Consider the following 18,945-nt stretch of genomic DNA (forward strand, 5'->3'; position numbering starts at 1 on the left):
TGTCAGCTGCACACCTGGGTTGGGGGGAAAGACTTTACCAGTTCCGTACGTCCAGCTTGTCCCCTCTTGTTCCCCATCGCTGTCACTGCAGCTCTGTAGCCTCTTTCCTTCCTGGACAGCCAGGGTGGCTTCACTCCTGCCCTATCCGGCCAGCACATAGAACAAGCTTTGCACTACCCAGCACAGCTTCTGAGGCCTGCATTGAATCCCTTTTTGCAGGTGGGAAAATTGAGGCCCAGAAATTAGAGAACTCAACCAAGAGCTAACCACCAACAGGACCAACATTCCAGTCTGAATCCATGTGGCCTAAAAGTTGTCACGTGAGCCGGGCAGTGGTGGCTCACGCCTTTAATCCCAGCACTCAGGAGGCAGAGGCAGGCAGACCTCTGTGAGTTCCAGGTCAGCCTGGTGTACAAGAGCTAGTTCCAGGACAGGCTCCAAAGCTACAGAGAAACCCTGTCTCGGAAACAGACACACAAAAAACAGTTGTCATGTGATGCTGTAAGCCTGGCAGGATCTAGGGTAAACGCTTCAGTGAGATCCTTCATGGCAACGAGAGGGAGCTGTGGTTCCAGGTCGCTTCCTTGATGGCTGCCAATCCTATGTCAGGCGTGGCTGGTCAGAGACGCACAGCACTCCGCCTCACATATCCCTCCTCTCCACCTCTATTCTGATTGTCACTGATATGGAAAACAAGCTGAAGGCAGAGCAAAAATATCTGGTTGCAACTATAAATCCACAGAGCTGACGTCTCTTTAGGCACACCTCCATCTATTCCTCCCTCTGGATACCCCTCAGTGACTCCTACTACCCAAGGCTGAGTGAGGCCCAGGACTCCTCACCATTACCCACAAGTCTGTTTTACCACCTTAGTTTTAAATATACTAAATCCTGCCCCACCCCAGGGCCTTTGCACATGTTATTCCAGTTGTTAGGAAGTCTCTGTATCACCGCTTGGCTGATTCCTAATCCATCAGGTTCACCGCCTTCTGAGAGAGGCCCCTCCCCTTGACTTGTCTCGAGAATCCTACCGATCACTGGGATATTTATTTTGAGGAAATTCTCACAAGTTGTATTTATTCAAATGTGTCCATATCCTTGCTGGCCAACTCTGTAAGCTCCAGGAAGGAGGGGACTGTGTCATGTGCCTCAATGTAGCTGGCATGTGCCCAGGAAGGGCATCTGTCATGGGATGGGGGCAGGATCCATTAGTTCTTCACTCACCAAGCTGCGGGCTCTAGTACAGACTGAGTCAACCCAAAACAGGCTCCTCTCCTTGGCACAAAGGTGTCTCATGAGCACCGTGTGATCCAACAACAAACTTGACTGTACACCTTGTTTACTAAGACGTGGTCCTGAGTGGCCTTGTCACCCTAGAGTCTCTCGTGGAGGGAACACAGGATCGTAGGAGGCCAGTCGGGTCCCATCATTTAGAGAAAGAAAGGCTAGCCTGGAACTCTATCCATGGGCGACTTAGGCCCTTGTCCATCCAGCCTTGCCATGGTCTTAAATAGCAAGGACCCCAGACCTATATGGGGGGGAGGATTCCCTCCTGCTGCCCTCCAGGTGCTCCCAGGCCCCTCTTGCCTCTGAGAGAGATTCACTCTATACCCATTATTCAGATGGAACAGCAAGAGTCACTGGGTCTGTGGAGGGGATTAGGATGGGGCCAGGCCACCTGAGGCCACCTTACCAGCCTGTTCCTCCTGCTCTGCGGGTGGGTTTCCAGCCACCTGTCAACTCCTTCACTCTTGAGCCCAGGGGCAGCCCTTATATATCCACAGCCGTTCGGGGACACAAAGGGGACACAGCCGCCAGAAACCCGTCAATATGTCATGTCAGGAGCAAATTGCGGTTTTCCCCGAGGGCCTGAACTAAGCCTTCCTTCTGTGCAGAAAGCCAGGGGCTGGGGTCAGCGCCCAGGGGCAGGAAGAAATGCATAGAAGCCAGAGGGACCAGCCCCTCTCCCCAACTAGGGTGTGTGGGGCTCTGGCAGCCCCACGGAGTTCTCATTTGGTCCCTAACAGTCACCCCAATGGCACAAGGTCCACCTCGCTTCCCTTGCCCCCCGTTTAAAATGGCCAGGAGGGAAGAAGGAAGCTGCTTAAAGCAACTGGACCCTCTTGATCTGTAATCCAGCCGCAGGCCTAGCATGGAGAAATCCAGGCCTTGGGAAAGCAACTGGGGCTACTTGGGGAAGGGTCACCAACTCCAACCACCCCCAAGGCTTAAGGTGTCCAGTACTCCAGAGCAGGCAGTTTCGAGAGAATGGTGCAGAGACATTCATTCATTCAGTCAGTCAGTCAGTCAGTCCTTCTACAGCAGGTCTTTTGTGGGGTGCCTACTGTTTACCTGATGTGAGGTGTCCCTAGGAACAGAAGATCAGCCTTGATCCCCAGGGCTGCCACACCCTTTAGCATTTCAGCAGTCATGAATTAAAAATGACAGAGGTTGATAAAATTAATCTTCATAGTATGATCCATTTAACCACACACAGATAGCTAGCATGTTCCCATTTAATGTGTTCTCAGAATACTAGGATGAGTGGCTTTTCCTTTTTAAGGAATGGCAGCCTGTGGGCACACAGTTCTGAAGGGAACACACACACACACACACACACACACACACCAGTCAACAACCACGGGCAGAACTAAAACTTTGGTGGGCCATGATTCGGAGGGGACACTAGGGACCTTAGTTCTGCAGGGATCTGTCCCAGCATCACCTCCTCCAAGAAGTCTTCTGGAACTCTATACTGAATGAGGCACCACCTCTGAGCCCAGTTCTGTCCCCTGGACCTTCCAGTCTGAGAGCCTGTGACAGCCCAGGTGACCACCATGTGTCTGTGGTGTCTCCTTCAGGGCCCTCCAGGGAGATGAGCAAGAGCCACAGCCCTAACCTGGCTGCTCACAGCAATGCTAAGCCAGGATCCACCTTCTTTCTGATGCAGGCCTGGTCCATTTCCCCACCACAGCTCTCTGAACAGGAAGCATCTGGAAATATGGAACCCAAGCAGAAAGGGGCCCTGGGTTTCAAGTGGGTAGCTTGTTGAACTTTTAAACTGGGCACTTCCAAAGTCCCCTAGTGTCCCTCCAAATCACGGCCCACCAAAGCTGACCACTGTCCTGACACAGTGGATGGGGATAGCGTACAAATGGTGTCGGTGTCCTGTGAGCTCCCTCCTACTACGCTCCATGTCCACATAACTGCTTCACGTGGTCATGTGAGGAGCAGTGTTTCTTCACCAGGGGCTACTCCACACACGGATGCTCCATGGTTCGGTTGCTTTTGCCATCTTCCGTCTAGAAGCATTGATGAACTATATAGACAATAGGGGATGTGAGGGTCCAGGCAGCCTCAGAGAAGGACGCAGGCACTATTGCCTTGTAGGGCCCTTATTCACCATGTCACAATAATTGCTATGAATCTGAGGCCAACCTAGGCTGTCTAGAGAGACCTTGTCTCAAAAACAAAACAAAAATAAAAATCCTGGGAGAAAACAACAGCAACACACCTGACCTCTCTCACTCCACACTGACCCTGCTCACCTGCCTGGCTCAGGCACCTTGCCCTCTTGAAGGGCAAGAAAATGCTGCTGGTTCCTTGCTTGCTTTCTCTATTTTTCCTCCAGGTCTACATTCCCCTCCCAAGGTCTCCATCTCTACTTGCATCTCAGGCATCCCCCACCACCTCATGCAGGATCAGGGAGTGGATCTGTCCGTGGAGGAGACTCACGAAAATGCTATCTCAGGGTCCTACTTTTCACAGACCCCACCCAGACTAAGGACAGAGGGCTGTGACCTGCATGTTTAAGAAGGTGGTATGCAGGCCTGGTGGTAGTTATAGAAACCATGGAAGGGATCAGGGCAGAGGAGGTAAAAGATACCCCCCACACCCCGGCATTGACTCCTGTGCAGTCCTAGGTCCTAGGCCTTGTAGAGCCATTTTCACCATCTGCAATGGGCTCATCTCCTGTGATTGCTCCTACTTCAGACTGACGTCCGACAAGGACATTGGGGGATGGGGGACAAGGGTGCTAGAGAGGCTCTGATGATGGTAACATTCTGGGAGGCACCTGAGCAAACAGTGGACAGAGGATGGAGAGGCAGGGTGGGTGGGGAGACGCTGCTTTGAGGAGCATCACCGTGTCCTTTCCAGGCCGGCTACCCTGGCGTGTCCCTGGGGATTGATAGTCATGGATCTGCACTGAAGACCTAGCTCAGCTCCCTGCCTGCTCTGGGGCCTTGTATCTCAGGTTCTTTACATGATCTAGTCAGTGCTCAGTGCTCAGAGAGGAGTGAGAAGGAGACTGGATGAGACTCAGGCAGATGAGTTCAAGGCCAGCCTCATATATGTGTGTGGGCCATCAGGGAAGTTGCCTCATTCCTCTGAGCCTCCCTTACATCTGCTGGAGTTAGCAGAGTCTTGAAAGGCAAGAGAGTCCAGGGTCAGGGGACATCCGTTACGGAGCCAAGTGAGGGCACCAAGCTCCCTTGCCTGGTCTTGTCCTTCCCAGAGCCAACCTGAAAGGGTCTGAGCACACAGCAAGCATGCAGACCTTGCCCAAAGAAACAGAGACTCAGGCAGGAACTGCCAAGTGTGAGCAGCTACACTGTGTCTGGGGTCCCAGTGGACCCAGGACTTCCCTCTAACACACTGTGCCTTGGTTTCCCAGCTGCACACTGGGAAAACCTGGGAAGGTGACTATAAGTCTGTAAGCGGCTGTGAGTCTGTTCCTGAACACACAGGGACAGAGAAATCTCTAACACCGTGTCAAGTGTCACCGCCCATGGATTACCTAGACACCGGGACCTGCCAGTACGGCTTCAAGGTTGCTATTGTTCCACAGCCCAGGGGATGATGGCTGATGGGATTAGGTGACGGTGAGGGACAAGGGCATGGCCCTGGCATCCGGACCTTCCTCCTCTGTGGTATGGATCTATGCCAGGTTGGAAGAGAGCCACCTGTCAGGCTCCACGGGCTTGAGGAGCACTGGTATCCTAGCCAGTCTGTGGGCAGGTGCCAGACTTAGGCTCCTCACATTCACATCTGTCCCCAACTTACACCAGAGCCTTGCCCTGTGCAGACACAGTGTTGTGACACATGTACACACCAATGGATGCACAGATGCTCAGCCACCACCCTGATGCTCTCCAGGGCTGATCATAGGAAGAGTCCAACATACATATTTTTCAAAGATATGGCTGGTTTTGTATGAATTTTATATTCTAGCATGTCATACTTATTTTCAGCATTGACTTAAAACATACATATTTATTAGCTATGTGTAAATGGGCATATAGATTAAAAAGAGTCTATTTAAAGCTGGGCAGTGGTGGTTCATGCCTTTAATCCCAGCACTCAGGAGGCAGAGGCACACAGATTTCTGTGAGTTAGAGGCCAACCTGGTCTATAAGAGCTAGCTCCAGTATAGCTAGGACTGTAACACAGAAACCCTGTCTCAAAATATAAAAAAATAAAAAAAGACTCAGTTAAAAATCATGAAACTAGAAATTTGCTCAATGGTAGAACACTTGCCCAGCTTAGGTGAGGCCCTAGGTTCCAGCCCTAGGCCTATATATTAATTCCTAATATATATATTAGGAATCCCAAGAAAAGTGCAGGGGGCAGATGGGAGGCACAGGAACATTCTGGCCAGGTTATGTGTAAATGGAGGGCCATGTTCAGACACAGGCAAATACTGCAGACACTCAGGCCTCTCTTACACATGACCTTCTAGTGCTTATGGTGGCCCCAGATCCCAAACCTGCTATACATGACCAGAAGCTCATACACTCCATGGTGCTCAGTCATACCCTGGCTCAGAGACACCTGCTCACTTGAGGCCTCAGAACCTCATCTGAGCTAGCACTGTTTCCTCTGTCTGAGCACTACCCACGATGCCAGTCATATAAACTTTACAACGGCCCTGCTGGGATTGGCACTGGTAAAGATAAGGAAAAATGAGGTTCCCGTTGGTACCATAATTCACCCAAAACACACAGCAGAGAAAGAGGCAGGGTTGAGTCAAGCCAAGGCAGGCTAGCTGCAGAGCCCAAGTTCTAATCCCAGCCCTGTGCCCTGATGTGCCCTGATGAGCCAGTCAGGCCACTCTGAGCTTCAACTGTCTGTGAAATGTTGACAGTCACCTCCTCGGCCATAAGGACTAAAGGAGGTAACATGGAGAGATTCCTTGGGCACAGGCTCCATGTGAATAGAGACATCTTCAGATTACCAAGACTTGGGGCACAGAGTTGAAGCAGGAAGGCTCTAGACAGAAAGTGAGCCACTCCGGGCTTCCACCATCTGCTCAGTGAATAGGGGTGACCCCACTTGTCTTTCCCGTGGGTTCTGGATAATCGAAGGCAAAGAAAGAATGGAGAGTAACTATTAGCAGATGCTTGACACATACCTAACCCACCCGAAATCTGGGACGGCTTTCCTTCAGATCCCAGGCTGGTTTTAGACCCTAAACCCATCAAAGGCAACCAAAAACAAAAACAAAAAACCACACATGTTTGTTAGCTACAAAAAGAGACAGAAACACTGAATTGTGTGAGAGTCTCCTTCCTGTTTATTTCTGAGGCCCACCAGGCCTCTTACTTTCTCCTATTACAGGAAGTAACCACTGCTGTCAGGGCCAGGCACATCTGGCTCACATTTGGGTTCCTTTGCTGGTGCAGAACCACGGCAGTTGAAGGCAGCTGACAGAGTCTTGCCATGGTCATTCCATCTTCAAGCCCAACACCAGGGCACCCTGGTAGGAGAAGAGAGCTGAGTGCAGAGGGGTCAGGAGTGATGAAAAGAGACGCCAGGCTCAGGAACAGATGGAGCCAGCCATGGCCAGGAGATGAGAGGCAACACCTTATAAGCAAAGGCCTTGTGACCTGGAAGCTACCTTTGCCCCTCTGAACCTTCACTTTTTCAGCTGTCAAATAGGAATATACCCTGTCACCTCCTAGAGTAGAGAGACACCATGAGAGAAACGTCCATTTAACGCTCAAGGCTCAAAGCCCACACAATGAGAAGCTTGTATTTACTGAGAGCTTCTATATGCCTTCAGGTTCGTTGTATTAGGAAATCAGGATGGCTCTCTGAGGTTGATGTCCACATTCTCACCCCCATTTCAACCCAGAAATGGGGAGGGACATAGAGAGATTGAGGTGACAGAGCAAGAGAGTGGTAAAATGGAGAATCCTTCTGTGCAGTCCTGGCCAAGGCCCTTGTTCTGGGACTGGAGAGATTACAGGGATGGCCTTCCCCTTCCCCTACCCTTCCCCTTCAGTTGGCCAGAGACAGGCTCTTCCTGATCTCCCATTGGCCAAAGTGTTAATTGGCATGGCCTCCCCCAGCCCCTCCCTCACCTCTACTATGTCCAACTCAGCCAGGTTGTAATTGATAGCCAGAAGGTCTGGGAGTGGAAGCCCAACATGGAGGACGCCTGAGAAACAAACACAGGAAAACTGCTTGGCGATTAATAAGATGCTGCCTGGAGCTGCGTGGTGGGAGTCAGTGTCATGGTGGATTCCTGATATCTGCTGGTCACACAGGCAGAGAGCACCTATCTGCCTTGTCTTTATATCACATTCATGATAGGAGGTCAAGGGGTCAGAGCCCAAATTATGAAATGGGCTTTTGCCTCCAAGAAGGTAACATTAAGCCTACTTTGGCCTCTCCCAAAACTTTGAGACCACACAGGTGAAAGCTCCCTTTGGTGATGTGCATTCTCATTCTCGGAGAAACCTCACCGTTCACCACAGGGATGTAGGTCTTCTGGAGGTAATCAGTGATGAAATCAGTTAACTTCGTCTCCTAGAAGAGAAAGACAGGGAAACCCCCCAAGGCAGCTCAGCATCCCTCCTCAGCCTACTCTCACTGGGAAACACAAAAGAGGACATTACAGACAGCACACAGCTTGTCTAAGCAGCCTCAGGCCTGGGGGCTGAGCCCTGCCCTGCTCCTAATCCCTGTTCAGGTGACGTGTAGGGCCATGGGTCTCGGTGTAGGAATAGGGACACTCAGGAGGAAGGAGGGGTGCGTGGCCAGCACTTCTGATCTAACAGAAAACTCAGAGCTCATATTGGCCATGCTCCTTGGGCCCATGAGTGTGAGTTATGGCCATGCCTACTCCCAGGTTCCCAGGAAGGCTCACATGTCCACACGGATAGAGGCAGATGTCTATTAGTGCCTACTCAATTGGGTGCAGGCGGCCCTGTGACTAGAGACTAATTTGAAATAACAGCCTGGCCAATGAAGGCCAGTCAAGCCACTACCATAGTAATGCTTTTAGAATGAATCCACAGCATTGTCCAAGTTCTATATGGGAAAGGGAACAAGGACTCGGAAGGGTTACGGGCCTTCACTAAGGTCAGATAGTGTCAGGAACCCCAAAGAATGTGAGTGGCCTTGCTCTCTTTACTCTGCTTCCATTGTAGGGCCCATCCCATGTACACTCATGTTACCTTCAGAAGGCCAGGCGAAAGCACGTGGGACACTTACATTGAAGTTGCCAATTGAGGAAGACACTCGGGACAGGCTCAGTAAACTACAAAGCAGAGGGAAGGATATTGAGAAAGCATGGTCAGAGCGAGTCACCGAGAGAGGGGCTCTTCAGTGTCACAGCCGCCTGCAGGTGTTCCCTCTGCCGCCTGCTGACATGTAATCTGTGATGGGATGGTGACCACCACTCGTCCCCTCCCATTCTGTCCTCATGGCTCACAGTCCTCCTGAATGGCCTCTCATGAACCCTGCTCTTCCAAACTCTGGGTCCTTGATCATGTATGCAGCTCCATTTACAACCCAGCAGACCAGACCCAGATCCTTGAAGGACACAAGGGAAGTCCTTCCTTTCCCCTCCCCAGCATAGCTCCCAGGAGACACACACCAGCATCAGGACAGGACATTGGGCAGACATCTGGATTCTGCCTGGGCATGCCCCATCTTAGCAAAACACCCTACATCCCTACAGTCATTTTAAGGCAACCATGTGGGCAAACAATCCCCAGCAGAGACAACAGCCCAGGACCAGGCCACCCATGAGCACTCCATTTCTTGCTAACTGTGATTGTTCTAACCTTGTCCATGTGACCCAAACAAGACTCCAAGCTTTGGTGACTATGAGAACTACTAGACCAGGGCACCCTTTTCTGTTGGGGTCACCTCTTTCTGTTGGGGTCACCTCTTTCTGTTGGGGTCACCTCTTTCTGTTGGGGTCACCTCTTTCTGTTGGGGTCACCTCTTTCTGTTGGGGTCACCTCTTTCTGTTGGGGTCACCTCTTTCTGTTGGGGTGCCTTTACTACCTGCTGGTGGGGAGAGGCTGCCTGAGAATTTAGGCAACAAAGAGCTCAGCAGAGGGAGGGAAGGAGGGAGCCAGAGTCTTGAGAACTTTGAGTGCCTGGATCCCAATGGCTCGTGAGCCAAAAGATTCCCTATCAGGCCGCAAAGCAGCTCCAGCTGGACTCTGACTGAAAGATGAATTGCTGATGTGAGCAGAGGAGTCAGCAAGTGGCTGGGTGTAAAACCTGGTGTAAGGAATCCTTTCCCTGAGAGTATAAGAACCAAGCAGGATAGTGGGAATGAGGTGTGTGGCCAGTGCTTCACTAGAGGAAAGCATAGAGCGAAAGATGCCCTGGAGGAAGTAGCAATTGAGATGGGCCCCGGTTCATTTGGAAGAAATGGCAAAGGCCTATGAATGAAGGAGGCTAAAAGACCAAATCCAAACTCACTACAGAAGAGCAAAGTGGAAGAGTAAGGGCGGAAGGAGATTTTAGAAAGCTTCGGAGTGGCGAGCTAAGATTTAAGATAAGACCGCGTAGGCAATGCGGAGCTAGTGTGGGTTCTAAAGCAGGCTAAATGACTAGAGCATCCTGGTAGTGTGGGTTATGGTGGACGGATCTGGGTGAGTGAGTAAGAACCTGGAGTTGAAAGCCAAGAGGTGTCACCGGAAGGGACAAGAGCAAGAGTAGACAATGGCCGGAAGCACGTGGTGACAGTGGCATAGAGATGCACTTGTCCACCAGTCTGTGGTAGGTAATGGTGACGGCGAGATAGAAGGGTGTGAAGTGGGGAATAGAGCCAGGGCTGCTACAGGGATGTCACCATGGTACCAGAGCTCCTACCTGTCCATAGAGGTGGCCATCTGCAGCCGATTCTCATTCACTGAGTAGTGGGTTTCCAGACCAAGGTGCTGGCATAGGGGAGGGAGCAGAGAAGGCAGTGGGTCCTCCATTGGCATCTTGGACAGGCTTCCTGTCCTGTCCTGGGACTGAACCCAGAAGCCTCTCCACACCCCTCTCCCAGGATCCTTCTCTCTCCTCATCCTGAATCAGCATGAACTTTCTTAAGCACCTGACCCATGGCTAATGTCTGCACATGGTGGTAATAGATGTTTCTCAACATCAGCTCCTCCCCTGCACAGCTCCTGCTCAACCCTTCAAACATCTCCCAGCAAGCACTGGGTGTGGGGTTTCTTTAGCCTTCCACAGTTCTGGAGCAGGCTTTACTATCCTTGGGGGTTGAGGAGCATTGGAGGGAGAGAGGAGACACTAAACCACCATGTAGCAGGTTGTAATGCCTAAGGTCAGGTCACTCCATCTGTGTCTTGACTCCTAACTAAAATCCTAGCACCCCCAGCCTGGGTGAGAGTAGCTACCGATGGACCCCACTCACAGTCTCCAGGAGGAAGAGGGATTTCGGGTGTTTGCCGTGTCGACGTGCTACAAACATCTCCAGGCTGCCATGAAGGTGCACCAGGCTCTTTCCAGCCTTCATGGTGACCTTGGGGGCTTTGTTTATCTTGACTTTGATCAGCAAGGGCTTTGGTTTGTGGTAGGTCTTGGCCACCTGCAAAGTCCAAGGCATACTCTCAAAGCCAACCCTTGGACTTCAGCCCAAAGGTGTCTCAGGAAGTAGCTGGTTTCTGTTGGAAGCTCAGCATGCAAAGGCCCGGCTGTGCCTCTTAGGAAAGGAAAGAGGCAAAACATGACATTTTAACTATTTCTGTGATGAACGCATGACTCACAAGATACTAGAGCTGAGCTGTCTGTAGGCTGAGCCCAGAGAGTGCTCTGTGGAAAGGTTGGGCTGTTTCCACATTGGGCAAAGGGCAGGCACATTGAGCAGCTGCCTCCCAAGTCAGTCTCCTTTGCCTGGAGGACAAAATGAGCGTAGTGGCCACAGGGAACTGGGGCACTCACCTTCGGAATGAAGCCAGCCAGTGTCCTAGTGGTGTGTGACAGCTTACCAACCTACAGATCAAAGTCAAAGTGGGCACTGTGTAAAGTCATTATCCGATAGCCACCACTCTGCTTCAGGAAGCTGGGGCCTCAGAGCCTCTTCCTTCATCTCACATACAACTCTGTGCTCAACCTCAGGAGTACCCTCCGGCCCCCAACCATTACTTACACACCCCAACTCCCATTACTCCTGACCCAAGGTCAAATACTGAGAAAATGTTGAATGGGAAAGCAGGGAGATCGATGGGAGAATGGCCAGGTGTGAGGGACGAGAGGGCAAGGCAAGTATATAGACAGACAGGCAAATGAAAGGGGCAGAGAACAACATGAGCGATGGGTTGGAATGGGGGCCGGTGGGTAGATGAGTAGATGGAAGTGGGGGGAAGGGCCCAGTGTGGGTGGTAAGGGGTGGGATGGATGCTGAGTAGCTGGGTGGAAAACAGATGGTGCCTGGGAAGAAAATAGATGGACCAATTGATGAAAAGACGGATGGGTGGCGGTAAGATGGGTGGTAAGATGGTGTGTTGGAGCAACAGAGGAGGGGGAAAGATGTGCAGGTGGTTACCCAGCTGGATGAACAGGTGGGTGACAGAAAGGACAATAGTGAGACATGTTTGGTAATATGACGTAGAGGCGCACTTATCCACAGTCTGTGGTGTGGATGGTGTGCAGTGACAGAAGAATGTGAGGTGGGGAATAGAACCAGGTCATGAAGACACAGCGGGTGGATGATGATTTGGGTCAAAGGAGATAGTGGTTGCCAGGGTATGAGAAATGTAGGGAGAAGGGTGCTGGGGTGGCACAGAGGATGAAACCTCCTGCCACACAAGCCTTGACCTGATCCCAGTGCATGGAACCCACCGCAGAAGGAGAGAACCAACTTCAGAAAGTTGCCCTCTGACCTCCACATGTACATTTATTTTTTTCCTTTAAAAAAATTGTAGGTAGGTCGCTAAATGGTTGGTTGTGAGGACAGTCAGATGTGCAGACGGGTAGACACAGGTCACATGGGCAGAGGAGTGAGCAGTAGGCAGGGACAACTGCCTTCGGAGTCCCAATCAGCCTCACTTCTATGCTGGTCCTGCATCTGACCCTGGACCATTTCCAGGTACAGGGGCGAAAGCAGTGGCAGTGAGATGGTGGCTCACCCTCTTGTCATTGAGGTTCACTTCCAAGGACTTCTGCAGAAGGGCCAGCTCGGCTGTGAGGAAGGAGGCTGAGAGCAGCAGCTGTGACCCCTTGGCTGCGTCCTCGGGGAACTCCGGGGCTGACCCATTGGTGGCGAGCTGGATAACTTGGCTTTCCTGAAGCTGCACTACAGGCTGGGGTACAGCAGGAGGGACACTCAGCCATGTGGGAATGAGACCAGGGGAGTCTTGGTCCTCCAAGCACTGGGACTCGGGTCAGACCTCCAAGCCTGAGCTCAGCACCCTGGGGACCCTCACGACTTACACTAAAGTCCACCTGGATGTGGCTAGCTGTGGTGACTGGTGGGGCTGTCAAGGCATATTTGACAGTGCCCATCTGGTCCACGGGCATGGGTTCTGTGGAGAAGAGCTTCCGTTCAGTTGGGCACCAGCCCCAGGAGCAGATTAAAAAAACCAGAAGCAGCCACCACTCCTGAGCCAGCCTGTCCCTCTGTGTGACCCAGGAAGTAGCTTAGATCTTGGTAACCTGTTGTCCTGCTGGCCCAGGGCTCTTGCAATCATGATAATACATCTGAGGTTGGAATCATGGGCTGTTCACATGTGGGGAAACTGAGGCTGAGGGAAAAGAAATGAGTTCTCCCAGACCTCACTGCTGAGGACATGAAGGCAGGGAGAGATCTTCAGGCTCAGTCATTGGATTTCCTTTCTCCCTCCTTGGGGGACACTGTGGACCCCAAATGGTAGAGACAGCAGACCTCTTTAACAAAATATTCAGGAACGTCCAGTCAAGACAACTCATTAGGTCTTGAGTCATTAGAGGTTTTCTGCAGAGCAGCTGCCATGGAATTCAGGTAGAGAAATGAAAGGACCCAGGCACCCTGTGGGGTTTCAGACTTCTCATCTAGACAGTATGGGAACACCATGGCCTCAGCCCTCCTCTTGTCCTAGAGACAGGCTGGAAAGAGAGGGCATGGGCATTGAAATCCGGCTAATGTGACATCCTGTGTGGACGAGGGATGTGCTCACCTGTCAACTTGGTCCATTTCTTGTTCACATACACCAGGACAGCATCGATGGCCGGACACATCTACAAGTAAAGAAGGCACCAGCTTGAGTGAGCTAAACACACAAAAGCTGGGTGGGGGGAGAGGCACTGAGGCCCCGGTTATGAGACTATCAACAGCAGAGCCTGGACTAGAATCCAGATGATTGCACACCATGCAGAACTACCAAGGATTCCTTTTGCTGGGGCTGGTCATCTGAGCAGGGTGGTCAAGCTAGAACATGCCCTGGTGCTGCCTCTACCTGTGCTCATGGCAGACATCACTAGGTGATCACTGCACTTCCCTCCAGAGCCGGTCACAGACTCTGAACACTTCTTAGCCACTATCCACCCATCAAGGTTCCCGCCTAAGGGCAAATTCCCTGGCTGCCCTGGCCACAGGCATCGCACCGAGAAGGGCTGGAGACTTGTTCAGGGTCACTCACCAGGCCAGGAAGGACCTTGCGCAGGGTGCTGTCCACAAACTTGCTGATGGCCTTGCTGAGACACAGGCATGGGGGAGCGCGTGAACAGAGCACCAATGACATCAGGTTGGACAGAGGACACAGAGGGACATGGTTAGAGTTCAGCGGCTCAGGAAGAGGAATGAGGGGGAGGAACAGCACGGTCCACCATGCTTCCCAGACACAGGACCCCCTTACTTGTTAGGCAGATTGGTTTTCACGCTGACCAGGATGACCTCACAGCCCTCGCTCCTGAACATGGGAGTTCCCGTCTCCTCATCCTGCAGAAGCCGATTGGTGGCTGTGATGTTCTGGACCACATTGATCTCCATGTTCCCTCCTGTGAAGCTGGAAGAGCAGGCAGGCAGGCAGGCACTGTTGGTGTCTCTGCTACTGGGGCTACTATCCCTACCTTCTTTGCCCACAACCTCAGCATCTGAGGATGGAGAGGGCAGGATCTAACCCTACATGATGAAACACAGGATGGGGCCTTCTCACAGTCCCACAACTGGCCCTCCCACTCCTCTCTTACTTTGACGAACCCTGACGCACCTGAAACACTGCTCCACTGTAATCACCTCCACAGAGCCTCCCTGACCTCTCTGACACTGCTCAGTTCTTTCCCCGTCTACCAATGATTCTGTCTGTGGCTCTGCTTCACCTGGTTCCCAACAAAATAGCAGCCAAGTCTACAGTCACCTCAGATCCCAGCAGCCACATAATGAACAGTCAATCCACCGTGCATGAGCATGGGAGAGTGAGGCCAGAGGACAGTCTCCTTCCCCCACTTCTCCCTTCCCACACCAACCTCTTGCCGGTGATGGTCATGCCTGTGGACACACACTGGAAGATGCCCACTCCAGGTACAAAGTTCAGTGTGATGACAGGTTCTAAGACATCCTTTACCTTCATACTGAGAGGGAACAGACACAGGCGAAGATGAGAAAAGAGAAGACAAGACCCACACCCTCCACTTGTTCCGCCACCACCTCACTGGGAGGTCTTAGGAAACCTCTATCCCAAGTCTACTAGGGCCATCCAAAATGTAAACCATAGACTTGGACAGGAACTAATCTATGTACAGAAAACCCTCATGTGTGAAGGGAGGCACACGTCTGGTTCTATGTGATCTTGGGCTAGTCTCTTTCCCTCTTTTGTCCCCAAATTCTCCAACAACAAATTAGGGAGGTTAGATTGGAAGCAGGTTTTCCAGCAATGTCACCTTTGATATTTGGGGCTTAGTACTAGCTCTGATCTCAGCCCATGTATACTAATAGCACCGTCCCGTTCCTTCGCAAGTTGAGACAACCTAAAGTGACTCTAGGCAAATATGCCCCCTGGAGATACTGCCACCTCTGGCTCAGAAACAATCATTTGAGAATCAGGTTTACAAGGATGTGGTACACATACCTCCGCCTGCCCATCCTGAGCTCTTGATAGACATTGCTAATCTACCCAATTCTGCTATTCCAGATAGTACCCTACAACCAGATAGTGCCTCAGAACACTCCCCAGGACAGCAGTCCGGACAGCCCCAACCAGCCACGATGGGGCTTGCACGGAGCCCTTTCCTCCCGTTACTGGAAGACTGCCAATACCTTTCCAGCCCCACCATTTGAAGACTGGCTTCCATTTGATTTTATGTATACTTAGTAAGCTCACTTTCTCCTCTAAATGACTTCGGGAAGGAATGGTTCTCAGGGTATGACTGAGAAGTCCCAGGCCAAAGCAGGAAAACACCTGCCTGCACCAGGTTCCTACCCACCGCATTCCTTGTTTCCACATAGACCCCCTGCTTACTTGCTGAGGCCTTTAATGGCCTTTGCCCCTGGCTGTGGATTGCTAGCCTCAGCAGCCATCTTCTCCAGGATGTGACTCTCTTCCATGGCACTCTGGACCTCTGGAGAGGAAAAGATATCAACTGACTCTCAACCAGAAGGGGATAGTTGCCAGGAGGAGGGGGCAAATATCACCTGGTCCTTAGAGCAAGACTGGGACTTTCCACTGGAAGTGAGGAGACAGGGCAAACAGGTCAGGCAGAGGAAAAGATGGGGGAAGTGGGTGGGTATTGAGGCAGGGCTGGGTGAGGAGAGAAAGGAAGGAAGGGAAAAAAAGAAGAAGGAGGAGGGGGAAGAAGGAAGAAGAAGGAGGAGGAGGAGGGGGAAGAAGGAAGAAGAAGGAGGAGGAGGAAGAAGAGAAGGAAGGAAGGAAGGCAGGCAGGCAGGAAGGAAGGAAGGGAGGAAGGAAGGAAGGAGAGAGAGGGGCTGAGAATATTCCAGGGGTAAGGGCAGCAAGAGTGCAGTTAGGAATCTAGCTAACAGGTGAAGAAGCATATACAGAATACAGTCATGGGGACCCGGACCAACATCATGGTAAGTGACCAAAGCACTCCTCTGGGAACTGGTTACAGCTTTGAGCTCAGCACCAAGAGGGACTGATTTCCCAGGACTGGGGTGTCCAACCCTCAGATGATACCCTGTTAGACAGGAGTGGGGTGTCCAACTCTCAGATGATAACCCTGTTAGAAACCCAGGGAGAGCCACCAGCTAATTACCAGAGAAGAGGCAAATACTGAGTAAGATGCCACTGACCTCTCGCACCTGACCTCAACTGTTTTGTGGAGCTGGGCATGGGGTGGAAAATGAGGCACGATTCCTAGAGGAGGTTGCTCCCACATATCACTCAACCCTGCCAGGGAAGAGCTGGTCACATTGTTTGTATTTCTCTACACAAACAATACAGACAGGGCACAGGACTTACCCAGGGTCACAAAGCAAGTTGACAGAGCTGGGATTTGACCCCCACTTGTCACCTCCACAGCCCACACAATAGCACCAGCCCCTTCCGTTAGAGAGGAGGAGGAACTGGAAGGGAGCAGGATTTCTGACTACATCCACTTGAGGGAGTTTGGGAGGTTGGCTCATTTTCTCTGGGCCTCCACTTCCCCTTCTGTAGAATGGAAGGGCTAAGAGGAGCTTGATGCTTCTAGACCGGCTTTGCAGACTGGAGATGCTCAAGGCCTGCACACTTGGGAAATCATTACCTATCCATCTACTCCATGTCCCCCTGACGCCAGCCCAGGGCCTACCCACTCACCGTGGTTCATAATGTCCATGCCCAACCTCAGAAGAGCCCCAGGGTCAGCTCGAGTGCCAGCCAGCAGGCCGCAGAGGACCAGGCACAGGATCCACAGCATGCCTGAACCTGTACAGAGGGCATGGAGTCACACCAGGGAGCGTACTCTCCAGAAATCCCCTTTTCCCATGGGCACAAAGCAATGCCCAGCTTGCCATACAGGCAGTGTGGGGGGATAAGCTGTAGTTCTGCAAGAGTTCAAATGCAGCTCAGTGCCCACGGTGCTGGACTCACAGGGGAGCTCCAACCCATCTGCATCCAGGAGCTCGACCTGCAGTGTGCACATGTCCACCAGGTCCCTCACTTACTCCAGCCCAGCCTCACTTACCGCTGGAATCCAGCACTCCAACTCAGCCCCTGGAGGTTCCCTGAAACATAGTCTTGCCAATGGGGGAACTGAGAGACATAAGAGGCCTGATAGCCAGAGAATGGCAAATTGAGCAATGAGCTCCTATCTCGGACTCTCACTTCCCAAGAAAGCCATGCTCTACCCTGGCCCTCCAGGAATCCTGTCCTCTACTTACCAACTCCTGAAGTTCTCCCAGAAGAGGCCAAGTGCGTAGTTCTGGCTTGAGCTATGACTGAAAGGAATCAAGGAGGGGCCACGCAGCTAGCCTGTGTCTGCCTGGAGAGGGAGTACCAGTCGGACTCACTACAGCACCCTCAACCCACGACTCTTCAACCCCGAGTCAAACCTCCCTGTGCATACCTTCCCAGTCCAGATATGAGCTTGTATCCATTCACTCATTCATTTGTTCACTTGTTTGTTCATTAATTCATCCATCCATTCATCAGTTCATCTTTTCACTCCTATGCTCATTTGCTTACTCATCCATTCATTCATACATTTATTCATAGATTTATTTGCTTATCTAGCCACTCATCAACTCATTCACTCCTCTATCTATTCCTTTATTCACCCGTGAGCTCACACATTCACTCATTTATTCATCCACCCCCTCATCTGTTCACCCATTCATCCATCCAGTTATTCATCTGCCCATTCATCTGTTCATTCATACCTTCGTTCAGACATTCACTCATGCAGCTCCTGCTTAATACTGCCGGAGATGACCCCAGAAGACAGACCTACCACTCCCGGATCTGAAAGCCAGGAGGGCAAGCTGATATAAAGAGTTAGAATGACAAAGTGATCAGAAGGGCAACTAAAGAGCCTGGGCCCTAGGGGATGAAAAGAAGCAGTTCCAAAGAGCAGCCCTATAGTCACAAAGTGAACGTGAGATCTATCAAGCTCTCAAACCAAGGAGTTCCCCGGCCCCTGTGAATCGCATGTGTGTGCTCCAAGCAAGCGCTCGTGGTTGGAACTCCTGGCAAAGCTCTCTGAAAGTTGCCACAAGGCTCTGTGCAAGGACAAAGGAGTCCAAAAGGTCCCTTCCAATGTTACCCATCCCACAGATGGCCAGACAGCCCTGCCAGAAGACTTCCCATGCCCAGGTGAAAGCCGATGGCATATTTCACTGCTGGCTCAGGCAGTTTTTACCATTTAAACTAAAAGGCCATGCTGTGTTCCCAGGAGACATGGAGATACCCGGATTCTGGTGGCACTTTTGTCTGAGTTCTGCCTCCCTTCTACAGGCCCTGCCCTCCATCTACCTACCCTCTGGCCGCCAGCCCTCACTCCACCATCAGCAAGCTTCCTCTCCTACTCGCAGTCTCAAAGACCTCAAAACCAGTAGGAACTAACCACCATGCTTCCCCTGCTCCCCACCCTAGCCCTTGAGGCCCAGGTGAGCTCTCAGCTCCCATAGCTAACACTAGACTTCCCTGGTTCCTCTCCCAGGGCCCCAGGATTGAGCCACAGAGACCTGACGATTCTGCTGTCCACTTGGTTACCCTAAGCCCTGTGTTTGAAGACAGCAGTGTTCAGGGGTTACCTGTGAATGAGAACATCGGACAGGGG

At 51.7% G+C, this 18,945-nt stretch overlaps 1 protein-coding gene across 1 annotated transcript; it reads right to left on the reverse strand.

Annotated features, from left to right (window-relative positions):
- Positions 1-6,551: 6,551 nt before the first annotated feature.
- On the reverse strand, positions 6,552-17,269 carry Bpifb6 (BPI fold containing family B member 6). The gene is made up of 15 exons (XM_085696262.2): positions 16,986-17,269; positions 15,690-15,789; positions 14,698-14,802; positions 14,088-14,237; positions 13,872-13,926; positions 13,410-13,470; positions 12,688-12,779; positions 12,384-12,557; positions 11,197-11,247; positions 10,670-10,843; positions 10,120-10,187; positions 8,500-8,545; positions 7,749-7,812; positions 7,365-7,441; positions 6,552-6,757 (listed from the first exon to the last, which is right to left on the reverse strand). The coding sequence occupies exons 1-15, from the start codon at positions 17,083-17,085 to the stop codon at positions 6,725-6,727; spliced, it is 1,350 nt and encodes a 449-aa protein (XP_085552388.1). The 5' UTR covers positions 17,086-17,269; the 3' UTR covers positions 6,552-6,724.
- Between the last annotated feature and the right edge of the window lie 1,676 nt (positions 17,270-18,945).

Source organism: Myodes glareolus, chromosome 10 (genome assembly GCF_982192425.1).
Source record: "Myodes glareolus chromosome 10, mMyoGla1.1, whole genome shotgun sequence".
In the NCBI taxonomy this organism is placed as follows: domain Eukaryota; kingdom Metazoa; phylum Chordata; class Mammalia; order Rodentia; family Cricetidae; genus Myodes; species Myodes glareolus.